General features: G+C 39.8%; 1 protein-coding gene across 1 annotated transcript in view; it reads right to left on the bottom strand.

Annotated features, from left to right (window-relative positions):
• Positions 1–10223: 10223 nt before the first annotated feature.
• Positions 10224–24681, bottom strand: part of LPL (lipoprotein lipase) — a 28503-nt gene continuing 14045 nt past the window's right edge. The window contains exons 4-10 of the mRNA XM_015144880.3: positions 24069–24180; positions 23152–23385; positions 21296–21538; positions 18003–18123; positions 16271–16453; positions 15280–15384; positions 10224–12180 (exon numbers count right to left, since the gene is read on the bottom strand). Coding sequence (XP_015000366.1) covers position 12180; positions 15280–15384; positions 16271–16453; positions 18003–18123; positions 21296–21538; positions 23152–23385; positions 24069–24180 — 999 coding nt within the window. The 3' untranslated portion in view covers positions 10224–12179. The remainder of the gene's footprint in view (positions 12181–15279; positions 15385–16270; positions 16454–18002; positions 18124–21295; positions 21539–23151; positions 23386–24068; positions 24181–24681) is intronic.

The following is a 24681-nucleotide window of genomic DNA, read 5'->3' as shown; positions in this document are numbered from 1 at the left end:
ACACTATGTTTGGAAGAGCAAATGTTTTGAATTTTGATTAAGTCTTTGTTATCAGTATTTTCTTTTATGGTTTGTGCCTTTGATATCTCACTTAAGGCTATGATTAACCCAGTGTTACAAAGACTCTCTTCTGTTTTCTTTAAGAGGTTTTATAGTTTTAGGTTTTATATTTAGGCTCAGTTCTAGTAATTTTGTATGTATGTTGAAAGCTATAAATAGATGTGGCTGGGTTATGTTGTTTTTGTTTGTTTATTTGTTTTTACATAGATATATCCAGTTATTCTAGCACCATTTGTTGAAAAGACTATCAATTGTTCATTGAATCACATGGGCAACTTTGCAGATCATTTTTGTTTATCCCATCACATTGTTTACATAGATGATCATGTATGGAAATAAAGACAGTTATACCTCTTCCTTTCCAATATGTATGTCTTTTATTTTCTTAGCTTGTCTTGTTGCACCGAATGGAACCTCCAGTATAATATTGAATAGGACTGGTAAGGCAACTATCTTAGCTTTTTTCCTGATCTTAGGAAAATAATTTAATCTTTTACCATTAAATATAGTTTTAGATGTAGATATTTTGTGGCTGGCCTTCATCAGGTTGAGGACATATCCTTCTATTACCAATTTTCTGAGAGTTTTTTTTTTTTTAACATGAATGAATATCAAATTTTGACAAATCCATCTTTATCTTCATTTTTTATGGTTGCAAAATAATCCTAATTGACAGGTATATGTGTTTTTCACTAATTTGCTATTACAAACAAAATTGTAATGACTGACACTATGTTAATATCCTTTTGCAGATATGTATCTTCAAGGTAAATTCCCAAGAGCAGAACCATTAGAAAAGGATATGTATTTATAATTTTGAAAGGTATTACCAATTGTCTTCTACAAGGATTGCACCAATATACATTTCTATCAGCAATGTAAGAGTTCTTATTTTTCTTTAGAGTTGCCAACAAGGTGTATTTTTAAACTTTGGGATATTCTCAGTCTAAATTGGTAAAAAGTGGCATTTTCATGTATTATTAAATTCTATCTCTTACTATGCATGACAATGATTACCTTTCATATGTTTAAGGACCACTTTAGGTTTACTTTTGTGTTCCCATCTTTTGCTCTTTTTTCCTTTGTGTGTGTGTGTGTGTGTGTGTGTGTGTGTGTGATTTTCTTATTGATTTTTAGAAACTTACTATTATTATTTTTTAAGACAGAGTTTTCACTCTTGTTGCCTAGGCTGTAGTGCAATGGCATGATCTCGACTCACCACAGCCTTCGCCTCCCGGGTTTGAGCGATTCTCTTCCCTCAGCCTCCCGAGTAGCTAGGCTTACAGGCATCAACCACCGCGCCCAGATAATTTTGTATTTTTAGTAGAGATGGGGTTTCTTCAAGTTGGTTGGGCTGGTCTCGAGCTCTCGACTTCAGGTGATCTACCCGCCTTGGCCTCCCAAAGTACTGGGATTATAGGCGTAAGCCACCGTGTCCAGCCGAAACTTACTTTTTATATATCAATTTTGGGGGGATCAATTTGTTATCTTTTGACTTTGCTTATATTTCAGCTTATCTTAAATGGGTTACATTTTCTTTCCATTAGTTTTTCTGCTGAGCTTTTAGGCATGTGACTTAGGAGAAAATGTGGGAAACACTATAGTTATGTCTATTATTTTGACAAATCACTTTTTGGAAAGATACCCACGTGTGGTGAGCCTTATAAAAAGAGTGTGCTGATTTCTGCTACTTTTTTCATAGAAATTATGCAATATAACTTGAACATTTCTTCTTTTACTGGTGGGAATAAGAGGTACCACCTTCACTTCCTCACTCCCTACACCCTACCCTTTAAAGAAGCAGTAAACATCAAGGAGCAGCGTGATGCTATTTGTTGTACATGAAGTTAAAATGTGTCCTTGGACTTGAGGTCACCTTGAAATAATGAGTGGCCTGGTCTCAGAAGGTTCCATACCTTTGAAGGGACACTTATCATTGTCATCTTAGACAAATCACATGTGGTAGCAGAGGAATCTTAGGGCCTCGTTTAACAACCCAGGCTCACTTCTGACCTGGGGATGTCTAAAAGCCTGAGTTTCTAGCCCTTACATGGTTATCAAAATGCTGAGTTCACATGTTACTCAGGCTCATCACCGAGCTCTTTATTTAACTAGCACTGTCATTGCCCTCAGTGTGTGACACAAACTCACATGATATTGGCCCATACAATGGAAAAATAAGGTTGGTTTTTACTTTAAAATCAATATTGTTATTAAAATGATAGCGTATCAAGACATGAGTATCTTCCTTCCTTCTTTCTAACTTCTGTTTTCTGTTGCTTTTTTTAAAAACCCCAACTCAAAATCACCCGCTGTTTCCTAAAGATCTATTTTGGTCAATATCTCAGTTCCTTTTTGTCTCCTGGTTGTTTTCTCCTTCTTAGGACATATAGGAAAATCTCTTTCTAGAACAAACTGTGTTCATTTTTGTTACATTCTTGAGAAACTCACTTTAATGAATCAAAGAAGGTATTTTTAGAGCATCCTACATGTTCTGTTCCCAGGAAGAATGAGCTTGCTGGTCAATTTTGATTACACCCTCTGCTTGTAGAAACCTACAAAAGTGGAGACATGGAGAGAAAAATGAGAAGTTTCATTCATTTGTGCTGCTTGTTGAAGCTTAAAAGTACCTATTCATGGTAGTCTTTATTCACTTATTCAATTATGTATAATTTGTTGAACAAAACAAATTATCATTGAATACACTTATTTTTATACTTTGAATTTTTAAAAGAAAAATAGATGGATGATATAATCATTATTGCCAAAGGAACTGAGACGGCAAGAGAAACAGTGATGCAAATCAATTTCTGGGCAACAGAATGCTGGGGGAAACGTAGGGCCAAAATAATATTGCAATAGCATTTTTCTAGCTTCTTCATCCCCCTTCTTTATATCCAGGTATCTTCAGCATCTTTAAATCATTCCGAACAAACTTGGATGAGAAACAGAGCAGTGAGTAAAGTCAAGGTTAGCACGTACAGTATATTGCCTGTGCATGAATTACCAAAATTTGCCCACTCTGGGCAGATGAATTACAAAAAGACAAGTGTATGAAGACCCTTGTCACTCCTAACTTTTCTATATACTCCCATAAGTCTGCTCAAACAAGGCGCAGGCTACGTGACACTAGCACCTGACAAAAGTTGCCTGCACATCATAGGTACCTGATAAAAATTTGCATTGACCTTACATTTTCCTACCTTTGTCCATCTAGCTGTTAATAATATCACTTGTCACAACCCACCACAAATGAGTTGCTGAAGCACCAGGCGTGTCAAGGTTCCCTAACCTACGGAGTCCCCACTGAAGTCAGTGCAGCTTACAAAAGCCACCATAGACCCCAGCGCATTAGAAGCTTGCTGGGAAAATGTTGGGCCACCGTGCTCCACACCATGGATGCCAAATCTAACAATTCACAGATTATCATAGCTGCGTCTCCCCAAAGCTCAGGCATCCCCCCATAGGCAGGGCTGCCAGACAACAGAAACAGACACACGGTGGAACTCAAAGTTGCCTCTACTATCTATCCTGGGTCTCCATCCAAGATTCTCTTTTATGAGTTTTGCTTCTCTTTTCTCTTAGGAAAAATTTTCCTGCCAATAGATTTATGGTGCACTATCTCCAAGTGCCCCAGATATGTTCAAACAGGCTTAAAACTCAAAGGGGGAAAAAATCAAAAACTCCCAACTTTGAAGTCACACGTTGGTTTAAAAGCCAACTCGCCCAGTTACTAGCTTTGATATCTAAATTAATTCATTTCCCTGCACCTCAGTTTATTCATCAATAAAGAGAAGATAAAAATGTCTATTTTAGGAAGCTATTGTGAGAATAAAACAAATGTTAGCCAAGCACTTCACACAGTGCCTGGCACATAGTTGATGCAGAAAAGCAGGGAGTGACTATTTTTAGTAACACAACATCAGAGCAAGTACTTGCAACACTTGTGCTGACAGATAGATCCTGGTGGTAACATAGCAATGGAAGAAAAAATGGTTGCAGAGGGAGCTCAGAAGAGTGAATGTAGTCATTAAAGGTACTTAGAAAATAGGGTGGTCATTTTAGGCAGGGAGGGCCATTTGAGCAAAAATAGAGACTGCAGGAAAAAAAAACCTTGTTTAAGGAAAGATTAAGAGGCCAGGTTGTCTGGGGAAGAGCTTTATGTTAGATGCATGAAGAATACCTGGCATGAGTTGGAGAACTCTGGGAAGTACAGTGATTTATTGTCTCTACCGACCTATTCTCCTTAACTTGCAACTCGGACCATTTGGTCACCATTAAGGGACTTGAGGAATCCCTGATTTTGGCTTAGCACGGCATGACTCCGGAAATGGTCTTGGGGTTGCATCCTCAGGCTATCCCATTGTGGTGGTGTGAGCTTGGACTTTGTGCATAACCTTTCCCCATTTGTGATGGAGCAGTGATGCCAACCTTCTAGAATTATTATGAGGATTAGAAAAGATTTGAGGGCCTGGATCACATAGCCTTTAGATCTAAGGGGCAGCTCTTGTGCCAATTCTTAGTGTCTCATCCATGATGTGATTTCTGCTGCCACACCCATGCCATCTGGAAACACAAAGATTAAGGGAAATTTAATCATCCTCAGCTTATGCAGCCAAATTTTGTAAATCTTATTATTGATTCTTATCTCCTTTAGAGCTTTCTCCAGTTGTGCGCTAAGAAGGAATTTCATTTTCATTATGAAACCTTTGTGTTTCGTGTTTGGCTCTGGAGGCATTGTCTTTGGCTTAGCGATCTCTTGATTAAAAGACCCTGAAGTTGTTGGAGCCCTGTCAGAGGAATGGATGGAGTCAGAGAAATGCCTTGATTCCAGATGCCTTCTCTTAATCTCACATCAGCAGATTTCCATTGTAGGTTACAAGAGGATGAAGGATCTGAGACCTGATAAAGGAATGAGGTCCCTATACTGGAACTCTAGCGCAGGCTTTCTGAGTGAAGTCTGTTCAAAGCCCACATTTACTGAAAAATCAGTCATCATGAGGAACTGATCTGTGACCAGAGAACAGAGTTGCCAGTGTAATTCGATGGAGAGAGGATTTTTTTTTCAACAAATTGCTGGAACAGTTTGACTAAGTAAAAAAGAAATTATTGCCACAGCTACCACAACAAAAACAAAAAACACTTCTATCCATAGATAGTACCATATACAAAAATTAACTAGAAATGGGCTAAATGTAAAACAGGGTGAGTAACAAGAGTGTGCATACAAACACACACATGCATATGCAAACAATAATTTATAGTTGTTTTGTTAGGCAGGATGAAAAATAGAGATGAAGTATCGGATAGAGGAATGGGATGCTACAATCTACTCTAGAAAGTTCACCTGACTCATTATTAATAGACTAATGGGAAGCAAGGGCAGTAGCCGAGAAACCAGGGGAGACTATTGAAATAATCCAGTGAAACCTGATGGCGTAACATTAACAATGGTAAAGTGTAGTCAGATTCTGGATATATTTTGAAACAAAGCTAATATAATATATATATTTTTTGAGACAGGGTCTTTCTCGGTCACCCAGGCTAGAGCGCACTGTTGCTAATGTAGTTCTCTGCAGCCTCAACCTCCTGGGCTCAAGCTATCCTCAAACCTCAGTCTCCTGAAAATACAAGTATGAATCACTATGCCAAGCTAAGTTTTTTTTCTTTTCTTTTCTTTCTTTTTTTTAAGTAGAGATGACGTCTTGCTATGTTGCCTGGGCTGGTCTCAAACTCCTGACCTCAAGCGACCCTCCTACCCAGGCCTCCCAAAGTGCTGGAATTACAGGCATGAGCCATGACACCAAGCCAGTTTTGTTGACTGATTGATTATGTATTGCGGAAGAAAGAACTCAAGTATGGATTCCAAGATTTCCTCCTGAGCAACTGGAAGAAAGAAATTATTTTAACTAGGAGGAGAAAACTGGTGGATAACAATGTTTTATAACATGATGGGTTCAAAAAACCTATTAGAAAGCCAAGTGGAGATATTTGATAGACAACTGGATATATAAAACGTCTGAAATTTAGAAGCGATGTACAAGATGGAGATGTAAATTTTGGATTGGTCAGCAGCTATGTGGTGTTTAAAGCCATGGAACTAAGTATCACCTTTTGAATAGATATAAATGAAGTTGAGACAGCCGAAGAATGAGCACTGAAGCACTCAACACGTTAAGGGTTAGGAAGATGAGCAGGAATCAACAAAAAGTGAGAAGGAGTAGCTAATGAGAGAAGGAGGGTAGCAAATAGTGGAGTCCTAAGAGAGCAGTGAAAAATCGTTTCAAGGGAAAAGCAACCTGGCTCAAATTACACAGGGAAGTCAAGTAAGAGGACAAAGGAGAGTCAACCATTGGGTTTACTGCCATGGTATTCATCAGAAGCTTAGCAAGAATAAGTTTGGTAGATTGAAAGTGGCTTGGTCAGACTTTGTTCGAGGATTGTGAGGGGAAGTAGAAACCATTAGTAGAGATTAAGCAATTGTTATAAAGAAGAACATGAGGCTGGGTGCGGTGGCTCATACCTATAATCCTAGCACTTTGGGAGGCCGAGATGGACGGATCACTTGAGGTCAGGAGTTCAAGACCGGCCTGGCCAACCTGGCAAAACCCCATCTCTACTAAAAATACGAAAAAAAATTCGCTGGATGTGGTGGCACGTGCCTGCAATCCCAGCTACTCAGGAGGCTGAGGCAGGAGAATTGCTTGAATCGGGGAGGTGGAGGTTGCAGTGTGCTGAGATCGTGTTACTGCACTCCAGCCTGGGCAACAGAGTAAAGACTCTGTCTCAAAAAAAAAAAAAAAAAAAAAAAAAAAAGAGATGGTGGAGGTGGAAGTGGGTTCAAGCAAGTTTTAATTTTTTTTAAGTGGAAAATATGCATTTTTGTTTGCTGTTAGAATGATTCAGTAGGGAGGTGAAAACTGAGAAGCAAGAGAGGACAGGAACAACTCCAGAGCAATGTCTCTGAGTAGGAGAAAAGGACTTCCTTCTCCTGCAAGATCTGTTTGTGCAAGAATTGGTCAGAGATAGGAAGAGGGAAAATGCCTTTTATATTAGAAGGGAAAGCAGAGTGGAGCAGGGAAATGGATAGATTTAAGAATGAAGCACATAGAGCGTTTTGGTTGCCTCTGTATTCTCAGTAAATAAGGCGATCAGCTGAGTGTGGAGACAGGTGAGAAAATATTGGACGTGTGAGATTAAATCATCCTCTGGGAGAGTGAGGCCTGTTTGAACTAGGGAAATGTAGGAGGACTGCTGGATGGCTGTAAGGGATCCATGGAGTGAGGCGGTAATGTGAGGGGCAGCAGGGCTGTGTGTTACCTCACATTCTGCTGTTCTGATGCAGTTATGGAGTAGGTGGTGATCTGGATTTATTCAGGTTTCTGTTTTGCCCCGTAGAGCTCAGGTGAGGGTGAGAGAAGCACAGTTCTTTAGAGTTTTGGCATTGGAATAATAATAACCTTGGGCCTTGAAATCCAAGCTGAATAAGGATCAAATGAGGCTAAGAAAGGAAATGAGGGATGGATGGATCAATGTATTGGAGGTCCTGGGGCAGTTGAGGAGTTGTTGGACTGAGAGCACTAGACTGATTAAAGTAGAAAGAGAGCATGGTAGCCAAAGAAGGGAGAAGTTGAAATTGAGTTTATAAGTTATTAGTAATGGCATGATAGAGTATAGCACATGACAGAATGTTTCTATGTAAAGGTCGATTTAGAAGACAAGGCCATGGGAGAGGAGGAGGTAAAGGCAGTGAGAAGCCAGAATATTGGATGCATCATCCAGATGTTTTAATTATCTATTGTTGCAAAACAAACTCCTCAAAACTTAGTGAAAACAACAAGTTATTAATATCTCTCATAGTACTGTGAGTTGGCTGGGCTTGGCTGGGCAGGGCGTCTCTCATGTTGTTGCATCCAGATGCCAGCTCAAACTGCAGTCTTCTGAACACTCAACTGGCTGGAGGTCCAAGATGCCTCACTCACGTAACTGACAGTGGAGACTGGTTGTTTGTTGGGAGCTGAGAGAACCAACATATGCTCTTTTTATGAAGCTTCGACTTCCCACATCATGAATGCTGAGTTCCAAAAGGAAGTTTCCCAAGAGTGAGTGCCCCAAGGATCCAAAAGCAGAAAATGCCAAGCCAGTTAAGGGCTGCACCCCACGCTGGCACAGGGTCTTTTTAGTTATATTCTACTAGTAGAAGCAATCTTAGGGCCCACACAAGTTCAAAGGAGTGGGGAGACTAGAAAAGTAGGGTGACTAGATTCCAACTCTTAATAGGGATGTCAAGGTAACATTGCAGGGGAACATGCAGAATGGGAGGTAGTGTTGTGGCTGCCATTGAAAAATAAAATCTGTCCCCTCAGAGATAATGAAATCAGTAAGAATAATGACAGAACTAGTGTAGAAGGGAGAGAGAGTGTGAACCAGGTTCTAAAATAATGATTAGGTAAAAAACTCAGAGCTCCACAGATGTCTGTAACTAGGAAGAAGAGATGGCAATAAACTTGTTGACATGAGCAAGACAAGGGCTTAAGGGAGGAGGATGGGACAATGGTGGGCATGTCTTATGAAAAGTTGCTTTCACCCCATCCCTGTTTTAGCTAGTTCTCAATTTGGTGCAGTGTATGAGGCCCACTTCCAGAGTTGAGTCCCACCTCCTACTTCATCTTGAGAATACCTCTTTAGCCCTCTCAAATGTGGGTATTTTCTTTCCTCCTGTGTTACTTGGCCTGGGAACGAGGCAGGTAGCATTTTCGTTCCTCTTTGCAACTTTTACACTGTTGTCCCATTCTCTTCCCCTAAGCCCATGGTTCCATTTTGCATCTGGTTTCTTTCATATAGCAAAAGGTTTTCAAGGTTCATCATGTTGTATCATGTATCTGCCGCTTGTTCTTTTTACTTCCGAATAATATTTCATTGTATGAATTTGCCACATTTTCCTTATCTCTTTCACAAGTTCATGGACATTTGGGTTGTCCACTTTGGGACTAATCTGATTAATGCTGCTGTGAACCTTTGTGTGCAAATCTTTGTGGATCTGTTTTCATTTCTCTTGGGTATATACCTAGGAGTGGAATTGCTAGGTCATATGGGTTAAACTCTGTGCTTAATTTTGGAAATACTACCGAATTGTTCTCCAGAGTGGCTGTGCTGTTTTACATTCCCATCAGCCACTTACACAGGTTCACACTTCACATCCTCAGCGACACCTGCAATTGTCTATCTTATTGATCAACAGACATTGATGGGCAGTGGCCAAGTGTAAACTGGGGAGCCCCCTCCTGTCAGGGGAGACCCAAACTCCGGAAGATCCAATACCTAACTGACAATAAAAGTTTGGGTCAAGGCTGGGCACGGTGGCTCATGCCTGCAATTGCAGCACTTTGGGAGGCCGAGGAGGGCGGATCACTTGAGGCCAGGAATTCAAGACCAGCCTGGGCAACATGGTGAAACCCCATCTCTACAAAAAATACAAAACTTAGCTGAGTGCAGTGGCATGTGCTTATAGTACCATCTACTTGGGAGGCTGAGGCAGGAGAATCACTGGAGCCTGGGGGGTGGAGGTTGCAGTGAGCCATGATCGCACCATTGCACTCTAGCCTGGAAGTTTGGGTCAGTGGCCATTGAAGTAATTGTTTTCTGGACTAAATTCTTCCTGACTGTACTAAGAAGTAATCCCTACTTAGCTGCATAAATGGACCATATGCTATTATTTTAATTATCAAGGCAACCCAAAGCAAAGTTCTAAAAAATGTACCCTCCCATCCCAAATAGTTCATTTTATTGCACAAATGCTACTTACGTTACAGCTAACGATGAGGCCTCAGAAATAGAGATAATGTATACTATAAAATGACCAAAGACACTTTATGTTATTCTAACATTTTGCTTGTGAAAAAGCATATTGTAGGCAAGAATAGTCCCATGTATTTTATGCAGGCAAAATTCTGTATCATTTTCTTCTATAGTCAGTTTAAAGGACATGTAAGGCTTTCTATAGCTTTATACAAATATAAATGTTAAAAATACGTAAAATGTGTACTATAATTCTCAGAAGCTCTTTGGTTTACTAAGTACAATGGTTACTTAGTCAAAATATGCTGAGTGAATCTGACCTAAGAATAAATTTACTTTAAAAATGATACAAAATAATGACTTAGTGTGGTAATAAAATGTTGTCAATTTTATTAAAAGCTGATTCCATTTCTTCACACAGTTAAGTACGTTTCTTCCTTGTTTTGTTAAAGCCCATTTCATAAGAGTAAGTTGGCTCTGTGAGAGCATCACTGATAAAGACACGTACAAAGTTAGCACCACACGTTTATAAATGCAGATCGCCACAAGGACCTTTCCAATATGTACAAGCTCCGTTTACACATCCACACATGTATTTACAGCTAATAAATAAAATGTAAAGCCAAAGCATCCTTGATATAAATAGCAAAGTTTTTCAGAGCCAGAGTTCCCGGTGCTATGTGCTGCTTTAGTGAATCTTTTAAGTTAATGCACCCTGGGTCACAACCCAAATCCAGACATTTAGTCAATTAGTAATAAAGGGGATGCCAACAACAAATCGTACATCATTTTATTTTTAGAGAGAATTCATTCCAAGCCTGATGATGTTAATCACAACATTGGTCCTACTATTTATAGGCACGGTCATCTCTCTCAGAGAAAGGGTCAAAGTTCTGGCACATCAGGAACAATTTCTACTCCAGCATGTTCTAATACATCCCTTGATCGACTGTTTTCCCTTCCCTATTATGCTGAAGGACAGCACACATGCAGAGCTTTCTAGTATGTGTTCACATATCACACATTTTCACAGTCTGGTTCCCAGCGATAGCCTCTGAGATATTTGACATCTTTATCATTTCATATTTTTACATAGAAGAGCATTCTGAAAAATAGGAGATCTAGTTTATAAATAATTGTTCACTCACTCTTGATTAGTTGTTAAAAACAACAAATAACAACCCTCATGGTGCTCCATGTGGCTCCTTGCACGCGATGGTTTAGTAGCACTGCTTAGGAATCTACCCCAGGAACTTCTCCACCCTTTTACTTAGTAAAAACAGTCCTTCTCTAAAATCTGTAGAAGCTCACACAATGCAAAATTTGAACTCAAACATATCTTTTCATGTCAAAGCTAGGAACAAAAGAGACGTACTGGAAGTACAACTGAAGCATGACTGAGGTAAGCCTAAAACTGAATAGTAACTGTCAGATATTGAATGATTTTAAATTGATGAAAATCATTTGGAGAATCTAATAATAAAATTATGGTATTTTTTTTTTCTGCACCGTTCAAATTATGTGTCAGCTGAGGATTACAGGCTCGTTTTCAACCCCTATCTAGAGAACATTATTATAATATAATCTTGAGACAAAGAAAAAAGAAGGGGTAGAGAGGGATTAATCTATACATGATAAAGCCTATTAAGAATTAATTGATCTGGATTTTACATCTGCTTGAATTTGTAACTTTGTCATGATGCAAGCCAATGGTAGGGACTGTTTAAAAGCTCTGTGTTTATCAGCCCCTTTCTTTGTCCCCCTCCAAGTCACACATTGCTGGTGGACTTCTGGACTACATTCCAACAGCAAGAGGGAATCATTCTAAAACATCATGCATACTGCTGGGTAGCTGAGTCTGATTCATGCCACGGAAAAGCATTTTCTGTATTCTTGGAGACTTGGAGTAAACTTTGAGAAAGTCTTAGCCTGAAAGATCTAGAATTTCAATTAAAATAGGAGGTTCTAACCAATTATAGGCGATGGCCCAATACGCCACATGAAGGAGCCTTATTTTACTATGAGCCCAAACAATTATTTCTTTCTCAAAGGACAAAACAGTGCTTTTCATGACCCACTGTCTTTTAACGTTGGAGGATGTGCTGTTTGGCCACTATACCCCACAAATTGAATTAGGCACCTTTTAGTGCTTGAGACTGTCTCCTAAAATAACTAACAAGAATAGAGCTGGGATTAATATTCAGGAAAATCCACTTTTGAAACACGCCAAACACTGGGTATGCTTTGTTAAAAGTTACTTCCTTCACTTCATTCTTCACAGAATTCATGTGCTGTTCTTTATTCTGTAGAGCCGCCCAGTTTCTGAGAAAAAGCACAGGAAAAGGGCAATTTATTATCTGCTGATTGTTTTACAAACCCTGCTCATACCCCACTGGTTTTAGGATGGAAAAAGCCTTCAACTGGAATTTCAGAACAAAGGTTATGAGAATAAACCCATGGGGCGGGGGGGGGGGCGGGATGTGTATAATGGATTGGGGGTGCGCGGGATGTGTATAATGGATCAGAGAATGGCAGGTTCGTAGGAATGAAAGACACTGGAGCAAATATTTAGCCCCGTCCAAATAAGGTGCATCATTTTTGGAGGACTGAGCCAAATGACTTCTAAATTTAGAGGATTTCTTATTCTAAAATATATCAAACGAAAAGCCCATTCCATTTCATTTCTTGTGATACGAAGTTTCTGACGAGTTAGCAGAAGGTGTGAGAAAGAGAATCTTTGATTTGATTGATTTTAATCACAGAAGAAAGGAACCATTGAAGATTATTAGTCTAATTTATAATTACTTCCTAGATAAAGTTCAGGTGCATTTTTTAGAATGCATGTGGCTGGGTGCTGTGGCTCATGCCTGTAATCCCAGCACATTGGGAGGCCGAGGCAGGCAGATCACCTGAGGTCAGGAGTTCGATGACCAGCCTGGCCAATATGGTGAAACTGCGTCTCTACTACAAACAGAAAAATTAGCCAGGCATTGTAGCGGGCGCCTGTAATCCCAGCTACTTGGGAGGCTGAGGCACAAGAATTGCTTGAACCCGGGATGCAGAGTTGCAGTGAACCGAGATCATGCTACTGCATTCTAGCCTGGGCAACAGAATGAGACTCTGTCTCAAAAATAAATAAATAAAAATAAAATGCATCTGAACATTTTCTGCCTAAATAACTGTTCTTTCAGTAATCCTATAATCGGACAAGGAATGCATCATTCGGCTTTCTCAGATAAAGTCTTGTAACTTATATAAATAATATGACTGGACGTGCTTTGCAAGCAGAGTTATTTACTAATTTAATGAGGTTTTATTTTTACATTCACATATAGATTTAAAGTTGTAGATGTTCTGGGACAATATGCGTGCTATTTATGTGTAACACAAATGCATGTATAAAACTTCATCTAGAGCTGGGTGCAGTGACTCATGCCTATAATCCCAGCACTTTGGGTGCCCGAGGCAGGTGGATCACCTGAGGTCAGGAGTTCAAGACCAGCCTGACCAACATGGTGAAACCCTATCTCTACTAAAAATACAAAATTAGCCAGGTGTGTTTGTGGACACCTGTAATCCCAGCTACTTGGGAGGCTGAGGCAGGAGAATCTCTTGAACCTAGGAGGCGGAGGTTGCAGTGAGCCGAGATCGAGCCACTACACTCCAGCCTGGGCAACAAGAGTGCAGCTCCATCTTAAGAAAACAAACAAAAAACTTCATCTAAAAGTCTCTTTCTAAGAATTGAAGAAAGTATGATATTGCCTCAGATTTGTGATGAGGAAAAACAAAGTAATAACCTCTTAGAAGAAAAGTCTCCAGTTAGATAAGAATTGCGTTATTTTGCCTGGCTCAATACCACTAACTATTCTCCATTTTGAGTTTATCTTGATGCTCTTACATTAATGCTTTTGATCCAGTTGGTCTCATCTAGTCATTCAGAGTTTATACACCATAATTCTATTTTTGTAAAAGATGAAAAACATATAAATATTGTGTATGTATAAAGTCTGAAAAGATATAAATCAAAATGTTAATTGGGGTTGTCTCTGAGTGATATGGTCCCAGTGATTTTATTTTCTTTTTGCTCCTTTCTCCTGATCTATTTATAGTAAACATGCATAAAATCTATTATAAAGTAGAATTTAAAAATATTAAAGATGTTAATATATAGGGTCTTTAATATACTTTTCCTAATAGGCATTTTTTTTTTGAGACAGAGTCTTGCTCTGTTGCCCAGGCTGGAGTACAATGGCGTGATCTTGTCTCACTGCAACCTCCGCCTCCTGGGTTCAAGCAATTCTCCCACCTCAGCCTCCCGAGTAGCTGGGATTATAGGCATGTGCCACCACATCCAGCTAATTTTTATATTTTTAGTAGAGACAGGGTTTCGCCATGTTGGCCAGGCTGGTCTCGAACTCCTGACCTCAGGTGATCTGCCCGCCTCAGCCTCCCAAAGTGCTGGAATTACAGGCATGAAGGCAATTCTTATTCTATACTTTTCTCTCTAAATGCAAACTAGGAAAAGAGAACAAACCAAAAGCAATTGCTTTTCCTATTTCCAGATGACGCTGTGTCCAGCCTTTCCCATCATTTCTTGTGTCACTGGCTTGTATGACATGATCTAATATTTCTCCCCTTTGTTCCTGTAACCCATTAGCACTTGCTATCTGGCAGGGGATGTGTGGAGGGATGAAAATGGCATATTCCAGGAATTCAGAACAGGAGTGGTGAAGGTCACATGCTTAGTCTCCTCTTAGTACTGACACTCTGGAAAGATTCAGCTAACAGCTGCCACATGGATTAGCCCTAAAGGTCAGGTAGGAAAGAGGCAGAGAGTTGTTTGGAGATTGAAAAGAGAACAGTTTCCTATAACTCTCATTCTGTTCAGTTGGTAACTTCGAGGGTTTTGAGATGGTTGCTTGGGCTAGTCCTGTTGGCTGGCTGTCCTGGAGTGCGTTGGCGCTTGCAGAATCAAGAACTATGTGGCTACAGGTGATGCAATGAAACCTTTTCATTTCCCTGAATACATCCTGGGAAGAACTGCACCCACAGCCAGAACGGCAACTACTAAACTTGCGTTACATGCTCTGCAGATGGGATTTGCAAAGACAGCAGAGACGCAGTAGAGAAAAACGCAGAAGTGAAGATTCATGGGTAGTTCAGGGAGTAAAATAAAACCTAAAATGTGTGCCTGGGATGAAGGTCAGGGCTGGGAGAAACAACAGAAAGAAGAAAGAGGAAGTATTGCAAAAAGCAACAGACCCATCTGATACGTATGCAGAAGGACTAAGAAAGACTGAAGGCTTTGATCACATGAGTCAGGACAAGCTGCTGGTGATAGGGTGAAGAGGAATGCATGAAGCTGCCTCCCTTAGGGTACAAGCTCAGGATGCCCGGACAGCTTTAGCCCAGAATGCTCACCAGCCTGACTTCTTATTCAGAGACTTGTCATGGCATTTCACAAATACCGCAGGTGCCTTTCCTTTTTGCAAGTGAGACACTTTCTCCCTAGAACAGAAGATCACCCTGTGGAAGAAAATGGATGTGACTATGCCATGTAGAATAATCAAAAGCCCTGTTCACAAAGGTACAGTTCTGTCAGGACTGTTTAAATACTACGTGATCGTGCTGGGTGATTGTTTTGATATTCCCAATAATTAACTGTCACACTCAGGCCACATCAGAATCAGAGGGTAATTTGAGAGCCTAACCCAGTGTTCAGCAAACAAGCTGGTTAATTTAGATAGACAGGCATGCAGACAGCCTAGAGCAGCCTTATATCACTGGGCTTTCACCAAGAGATGATAAAAGATCAACCCTGCCATCTCTTAGCATCTGCCTTCAACTGGACCTTGCTAGTGAAAAAAAGATTCTTTATAACATTTCCATCCCATCCCCAAGATCTTTCTTTTTCTTTTTCTTTTTGGTAATACAAGCAAATGACTACTATAGCGTTCTCTATGTAGTTCATTTTATGGGTACCCATGGGTGAGGCTGCATAGACAGGTTGACATTATCTTGGAATCTCATCCCCCTTGAAGAGGTTGGTTTGAATCTTTGATTATCCAGGTAACATCTCGGAGGTTTGTTCCCCAGCTATTTTGTGCTCACAAGAAACAGTGCCAAATGAGAAGCTTAGATTCTTGACTTCTAATCCCAGCGCTCACTGAATAACTGTGAGCGATTCAGGGCTTATGTTTTCCTTACATGAAATACAAAAATACTGTCATTTTCCCAAAAAATAAAATAATAAAATAAAATAATACTCCTAAAGAAAATCTACATCATATAGTAATAAATACAAGGTTTCCTAAAGCTCTCCCTGAATCTTGAAGGCCCCTGAAATACAACCGGTAGGTCATGACATCAGGTGGGCGTCTAAAGTGAATGAAAAAAAAATACATTTAATTACTTTTTCTGAGTCTCTCCGGCTTTTACTCTGATCTTCTGAATGGCAAAGCCGGGACTGCTCCACCAGTCTGACCAGCTGAAGTATGAATCGCTCTTCCATTTGAGCTTCAACATGAGTAGTTCTCCAATGTCTACTTCTGTGTAAATTAGGAAGGAGTATGTCTTATTTGTGGAAACTTCAGGCCTAAACAAAAAAGCAATAAATTTGGTTAGTTATAGAGATCAGCTCTCCCTGCGCCCCCCCACACTTTTTTTCCTCCTCTCCAAATATAAATAGCTTTATTGTTTAGGGGATATTTTAAAAATGCAAAAAATGCCCAACAAAATACTCAAAATGAAAGTTGATGGCATTTAGTGTATTTTAAATTATATCCACATCCCTTTGATCTATTCCAGCATTCATCCTAATGACATGAACTATTTAATACAATTCTAAAAGAAAATCCTGAAGTCAGTATTCAGAAATATAATTTTCATTTTCATGTATTCTTTTTCAATTTGTATTGATACTTGAACATTAGTTACAATCATAGCACACATGCAATTCTCTATTCTTTATTCTCTTTATATTTTATATTCTATTTTTTACCATGTTTTCCTGGTTTCCCAGAATTATAGTTTTTATAGGCTAGATCAATTTTATTGACTTGACAAACCACAGTTCATTTAACTACTGACTCAATGTTGGATACTGGATTTCTAATTTATGCTAGTATATGTACCACTGTAATTGATGTTTTTAAAAATGTTTGTTGACTATTTCTTTAGGATAAATATTAGAAAAAAATCACTTCCTTCTATGTAATAACATTTCATAGCTGTGGAAAGTTATTAACGTACTGCCTACTGCACCTAGAGGGTTCTAGCCATGAACGATGCGCAGTAGGTTCACATGTTCTGCTTCACCACCTTGTCTGCACTGGCTATTTTAAAGATTTGTTCTTCTAGTAATTGTAAAAGAATATCAAGTTGCCTTAATTTTATAATTTGATTAATAGTAAGGGGTAGGCTGGGAACAGTGGCTCACACCTGTAATCCCAGCACTTTGGGAGGCCAAGGTGGGTGGATCACCTGAGATCAGGAATTTGAGACCAGCTTGGCCAACATGGTGAGACCCTGTCTCTACTAAAAATACAAAAACTAGCTGGGCGTGGTGGCGGGCACCTGTAGTCCCAGCTACTCGGGAAGCTGAGGCAGAAGAATTGCTTGAACTCGGGAGGCGGAGGTTGCAGTGAGCTAAGATCACACCACTGCACTCCAACGTGGGTGACAGAGCAAGACTCCATCTCAAAAAAAAAAACCAAAAACCAAAAAACAAAAAAACAAAAAAAGAAGTGCTAACACTTTGTTATGGACTTGTTACTACTTATATTTTCTATACACATTATATATATATCTATAGAGTGGTTTCCTGTTACTATTGCTCATTTTCTTTAATGTCAAACCTTTTGAGATAATTTGATTGTATTGTTTAACAGCAGCTTTATAAAAGAAATAAGCAGATACAAGATGATGAATAAAAAAATATAACTAGTAAGTAAAAATCAAATGACCAATTTAAAGCATTTTTTTTTCTCAATATAAAATAGAGGAAAGACCTCAATTTTGAAATTCTGATTTTTTAAACTAGAGACTTGTTTTCTAGGCATCCCGCTCTGCCTCTGCTGCTCAGACCGAGGGTTATGGCAGGGGAGGGAGCAGTGCCATGATGACTGCCCCCGTGTGCTACTCACAGGGTGAATGGGATGTTCTCACTCTCAGCCACGGTGCCGTACAGAGAAATCTCAAAGGCCTGGTTGGTATGGGTTTCACTCTCAGTCCCAGAAAAATGAATCTTTACTTGGTAATGGAAGACTGTCGGGGAGGAAATTGGAACATGCTGATCAATCTTTATGAAAATACCACAACCCCAAACAATCAGGCAATTTAGAACTACAGAAAGTATCTCACTAGCACTCAAACCAGAAGTTCACACACATGGAACCACTGGTGTTGCTTGGAAAGACTTCATCATGCACAATGTTCATATTTAGAAAATGCAGACCTTGAATTCTCCTCCCTTTCAGAAAAGTGTGGTTATATGCTTAGGGTCTGAATTGCCAAGCAGCACTAGGAAGTAGCCATCTTTGATGGAGTGCTAGAGAGATCAAATCAGCAGGCCAAATAAAACACTCATGATGCTTTCTCCATGAACTCCACCATCCTTGGCCGTCTTGTCCCTTAGCATCTGGAGCAAGCATATTCGGCATTTGCTTCTGTGTCACTATATGTCACTGTGTTTGTTTCATGAGTAGGTCTGTCCTTCCACCCTGGCTGTAAGCAGGCTTCTGGTCAGAGGACCATGCCCACCCTTTTAATTCCCCCACCATCTAGCGCAGAGTAGGTGTCTACTAGGTACACCATAGAACTTATTTCATTAGTTTTTCATTCTGTGATGGGCACACGAAAATCTCACACATCATCACTAAAGAACTTACTCATGTAACCAAATGCCACCTGTTCCCCAATAACCCATGGAAATAAAAAAAAATTTTTTAAAGAACTTATTTCCTTGAGCCATCAGTGAGGCCACAAGGACTGCCTTGTAAAGCCAGCTCCTAAAATGTTCTATACTAGGGATAGCCTCTGGAAGCAGGTACTTGAACTTCTGTATCTCTTCCCTGCCCCTCCTCTGGTCTCTACCAAAATCCCTGAGCAAATGGGCCTGGGGAGAGGTTAAAAGGAAAGGCAGTAGGACTAAAATACATCTCGATAATGGGGGAAAAAAGAGTTCTTGGAGGCCAGGCACATGGCTCATGCCTGTAATCCCAGCACTTTGGGAGGCCGAGGTGGGTGAATCACCTGAGGTCAGGAGTTTGAGACTAGCTTGGCCAACATGGTGAAACCCCGTTTCTGCTAAGAAAAGTACAAAAATTAGTCGGGGGTGGTGACGGGTTCCTGTCATCCCAGCTACTCGGGAGACTGAGGCAGGAGAATCGCTTGAACCGGGAGGCAGATGTTGCAGTGAGCCAATATTGCGCCACTGTACTCCAGCCTGGGTAACAGAGCGAGACTCCGTCTCAAAAAAAAAAAAAAAAAAGAAAAAAAGAAAAAAAAAAAAAGGAACTCTTGGAATGTTTTTTCTTCTATATCCCACTATCCTTGGTCAGATTTTTTCTTTTATTTGTGTTACTGTCTATTAAATGTACTTTCTCTTAAGCTGAGACACAGATCTCTTAAGATTGATGGTTTAGAATAGAATATAGAAGACCATATTTTTATGCTGCTTTAGACTCTTGTCCAGGTGAAAAAAATTTCAATAAATTTTATTGTGAACTTATGATAACAATCTCTATTTTGTTTAGATATATCTCTTTTTATAATTAAAAAGTAGCCAGATACTAAGCAAAAACAGAAGAACAACAACAAAACCCCACAGCTAGTAAGAGATGAAGAGACATTGAATTGGGAATTAAGCAAATCCCGTGCAGGCAGCAGGACAGGCCAGAACTGAAGAAGCTGGGAGTGGTGAGGTGCCCCCAGGAGACACTGACAGAGCCTTGAACCCACTGGTGCAGGCAGCAGGGATAAGTGAAGCCTGTCTGTGTCTTCAAGATTATGGTCCCGTGGTCCCCTCTTTACCTCATACACATTGCCTGATTCTGAAGAGTTGAGGTTTCCTTGAAGCACAGGTGCCCCAACCTCTATACCACAAAAGACACCTCTACAGATTCTAGGAATCACCTTACACACGGATGCCATATGTTTTACCTGGGGCCACTGTTCTCTAATATCGTCCCTTCCCTCAGGTTTCCACCTGAATTCCACAAAAGCCACCCTTCCTGAAGTTGGTCCCTCTCACCAGATTTATCCAATGACCTCCTCTCCCATTTTCCCACCATTCCTTTAGGTCTGGCTCTAAACAAGAGGCCAAGCTTGAAATTCAAGTGTGAAACAAACTCCTGGCAAAATGGCAGTATCTTAGAAGGTGTGAGATACTCTTGCCTTCTAGGAATAGTTGCATTTAAAAAGACAAATGAAGCCAAGGAGGGCAGATCACCTGAGGTCAGCGGTTCGAGACCAGCCTGGTCAACATGGTGAAATCCCCTCTCTACCAAAAATACAAAAATTAGCCGGGCATGGTAGTGTATGCCTGTAACCCCAGCTACTCCAGAGGCTGAAGCAGGGAAATCCTTTGAACCCGGAAGGCAGAGGTGGTTGTGGTGAGCCAAGATCGTGCCCCTCTACTCCAGCCTAGGAGAATGCTAGACTTCATCTCAAATTAAATAAATAAATAAATAAATAAGACAGACAGATGGTCCTTGCCTTTATGTAAGTCATGAACTTTCTGTAAAGGGCCAGGGAGTAAATATTTTAGGCTCTGTGGGCTATCAACTCTATGGTGGCATGAAACCAGCCTTTGCCAATATAGTAATAAATGTGTGTGACCGTGTCCTAATAAAACTTTGCATGAGCACATAGAGGGGAACAACAGACACTGGGGCCTCCCAGAGGGTGGGAGGAGGGAGAGCTTCAGGAAAAATAACTCATGGGTACCAGGCTTAATACCTGGGTGATGGAATAATCTGGACAACAAACTCCCATGTCACAAGTTTACCTATTTAACAAACCTGCATATGTACCCCTGGACTTAAAAGTTTAAAAAAACTATTTATAAAAGCAGGAAGTAGGCTGGATTTGGCATAAGGGTTATAGTTTGTTGACCCCAGGTGGATGGTTCCAAATGAGCTCTGAGCTCTGTGCTGATAGCCTAGCCCATGCTAATGGCCACATGTACAGGGGAGGGCAGCGAGCAAGGCTGCAAATCCCAGGCTGGGCACTGGGGCCTTGCTGGCAATGGGAATTAGGAGCCTCAGGCAAATGGATCAATGTAACTCCCTATCAACAGAAACACCAGTGAGAGCTCAGGGTTTAGTAATATCAGTCATCATCTCTGTTCCAATGGACAGAATCAGTACGTGCAATGCAGTGAGCATGATAAAATAGGACTCCTTGATTTCCTTATTTACAACAGTCTCCAGCCTACCTTTGTAGGGCATCTGAGAACGAGTCTTCAGGTACATCTTGCTGCTTCTTTTGGCTCTGACTTTATTGATCTCATAGCCCAGATTGTTGCAGCGGTTCTTTCTACAACTCAAGCAGAGCCCTTTCTCAAAGGCTTCCTTGGAACTGCACCTGTAGGCCTTACTTGGATTTTCTTCATTCAACAAGGAGTCGATGAAGAGATGAATGGAGCGCTCGTGGGAGCACTTCACTAGCTGGTCCACATCTGGGTAAAAAAGAGACACAAAGATTGTATCTCAGCAGAAATCCACAATGTGTGTTTCATTTGGCGTGTCTAAAATAGGTTAGATGTGGCGTTAGAATAAAATGACCCAAGGATATAGTCCTGTGCATTTATGATCGTAGGCCCTATTTCAGGAAATATTCTTGGTGGTAGCGGCCCACGCACCTTCAAGACAGTGAAAGTTGCAAGTTCACAGGGAATTTTCGACTTTCATACTTCTTATATTTATGTGTATGTTTATGAAGCTGTAATAAGCCTCCAAGGTGGAGGTTGATTTCCTTGTTTGTCACATCATTCTCTTATATTGAAAGTGTCTAACACTTCTAGGTGCTTCTAGAAACATATACATGCCCCTTGCCTTACAATATATTTTTCCTAAGTCAAAAATACTGTAAGTTGAAATGCACTTAATTCCCCCAAAACCCATCATAATGTCCAAAAGTTTTAAGTCAAACCATCATATATATATACACATGCTTCTCAACTTACAGTGGGGTTATGGCCCAATCGTAATTTTTTTTTTTTTTGTATTTCTAGAAACCACTTCTTAAGAGGTTAATTGTTAAATGAATTGTATTTTATCATTGATATTATGTATAATTGAGGATTCTGCCCCTACTAACACTCTTTTACATCAAATGAACCATAGAAATAATCAGCAATGCCATAAGAATGACTTCCTTGTATGTTTTTAGGACAATTGAAAATAGTAACATTATGCTGTAAGTTCTATAATGTGCACAAAAATAATGAGAATATCCTAGGTAGGTCCCAATGTCCATAAAGTATGCAAAGGGCCCTTAAAAATAAATCATAAGCTGGACATGGCGGCTCACAGCTGTAATCCCAGAACTTTGGGAGGCTGGAGGCAGGAGGATCACTTGAGGCCAGGAGTTTGAGACCAGCCTGGGCAATATTGCAAGTCCCCTGTTTTTACAAAAAACAAAAACATTAGCCAGGTATGGGGGTGTGTTCCAGATACTTGAGAGTCTATGGCAGGAGGATCGCTTGAGCCTAGAAGTTCAAGGCCACACTGAACTCTGATTGTGTCACTGCACCCCAACTTGGGCAATAGAACAAGACTCTGTCTCAAAAAAAAAAAAAAGAAAAAGAAAAAAGAAAAAATCATAAATTTAACACAAGCTAACATTATTAAAGTAAAACATTAAGCCAACATTATGTTCTGAAAATTTTGGAAGATTTATACTAATTAACATCTCCTTCCATTCCAATAACATCTACAATCCTTCCATTGGCTTTGCAATTGCATTCAAGGTATGACAACTTGTGGCCAGATAGCATTTTATGATGCCATTATTGAGGTCAGTGGAGTTTTCCTGTCTAAATCTCACCTTTTTCTCTTGCTACTGTAAGTGCACTGCTCAGTGTAGTCTACAATATAGTAAATAAAAGATAAAATGTCTGTTTGCCTGGCTATAAGGTGGTCTTGCTGAACATTGCAGAATTCTTCAGAAACATAATTTGGCCAAATGTGTATTTGAAAACTACATACTTTGGAGCTACTGGGTAGGACTTTGGGTCAATAAGGGTTAAGGATAAGAGTCACATTTAATTCACTTCTAAATAATATTTACCTCCAAGGCCTCTCTCTGCAATCACGCGAATAGCTTCTCCAATGTTACATCCTGGCTGAAAAGTACCTCCATTCGGGTAAATGTCAACATGCCCAACTGGTTTCTGGATTCCAATGCTTCGGCCAGGGGACCCTCTGGTGAATGTGTGTAAGACGTCTACAAAATCTGCATCATCAGGAGAAAGGCGACTCGGGGCCTCTGCATACTCAAAGTTAGGTCCAGCTGGATCAAGGCCTTAAAAGGGAAAAAACAGGTCCACAAATTTGTAAATTTCCATTCGTGTGATATTCGTATGTCACTGATCATCATTTGAATGCACTGGCAGCTATTTAGATTCTTATCTCCTGTAGTCACTGGATCTTTACTTAGACATAAAAGGAGGCTTGGCTCTTTCTACAATGAATTTGAGTCTCTTAGCCTTATACAGCAATTTTCACTCAGGATGGCTGGATTTCCTTTTGTAGATTATTTTGAATATGTTGAGAAGATGTATAAACAGCGGTGGGTTCTTTCTCTCTGTGTGTAAGCCACACCTTTGCCTAGATGCCTGTCTTCTTTCTAAGTGTCCTCTGGGATTGGTCCTTTTTCTTTTCCCCTCGTACTGATGTGCATTACACTACGAAAACACAGAGCTGAGAGTGGAGGGAAACAGGCTTCCCAGAGAAATCTGCAGGCATTGTGTGTAATTCTGCTTTATTTCTGTGCTGTTGCCAGTGGATAGTAAGCCCGTCAGAGCATCTGTAATTTTTCTTATCCCTAATAAAGAGCCCTACAATGAGGTAATGAAGTGCTGGGCATGTCTCCTGGAAGAACACCACACACGTGGAAGAACACGTGGGTATTTAACAAAATTCGTTCTGATTCTCAGAATGACAGTCTTCTCAACTCTTACAAGACCAGTGAAACTTCTTTCTTACCAGTAATTCTGTTGACTTTCTTATTGGTCAGACTTCCTGCAATGCCAGCAGCATGGGCTCCGAGGCTGTATCCCAAGAGATGGACATTGTCCAGAGGGTAGTTAAACTCCTCCTTTGGAAGAGAAAAAGAAAACAAAGGTTCTTATAATTCCGCCAAAAAACAAAACTAAAAGAAACAAAATAAATATAAGTATTGCTTTCAAAATATAGGAAATACTGAAAACTAATTCTACTTATTTTAATTTTGTGTTACGGGTAAGAGAGAGAAAATATTCTCTATTGTTAAAATTTTCTCTTTTTCTTTTGTTTCACTGTTCCATAAACAAATCCAGTATAGATTTTCTTTTCCTTTAATAACAGATTGAAATGACAGTTTTTCCATGCATCTGAAATAGTATTATTATGTATATAATATATGCATATGTTTGTATATGTCTTTGCATATATAACCATATACTATATGTACAAGCATATACATATATATGTATATATGTATATGTGTATATGCATATATGCATGCATATATATATGTATATGTGTATATGTTTGTACATATAGTATATGGGTATATATTTTCCCATTATTCCTTACTCTAAATACCTGTATCACTTTA

The sequence above is a fragment of the Macaca mulatta genome, chromosome 8 (genome assembly GCF_049350105.2).
Source record: "Macaca mulatta isolate MMU2019108-1 chromosome 8, T2T-MMU8v2.0, whole genome shotgun sequence".
Lineage (NCBI taxonomy): Eukaryota > Metazoa > Chordata > Mammalia > Primates > Cercopithecidae > Macaca > Macaca mulatta.
This window is presented reverse-complemented; position numbering and strand designations above follow the sequence as displayed.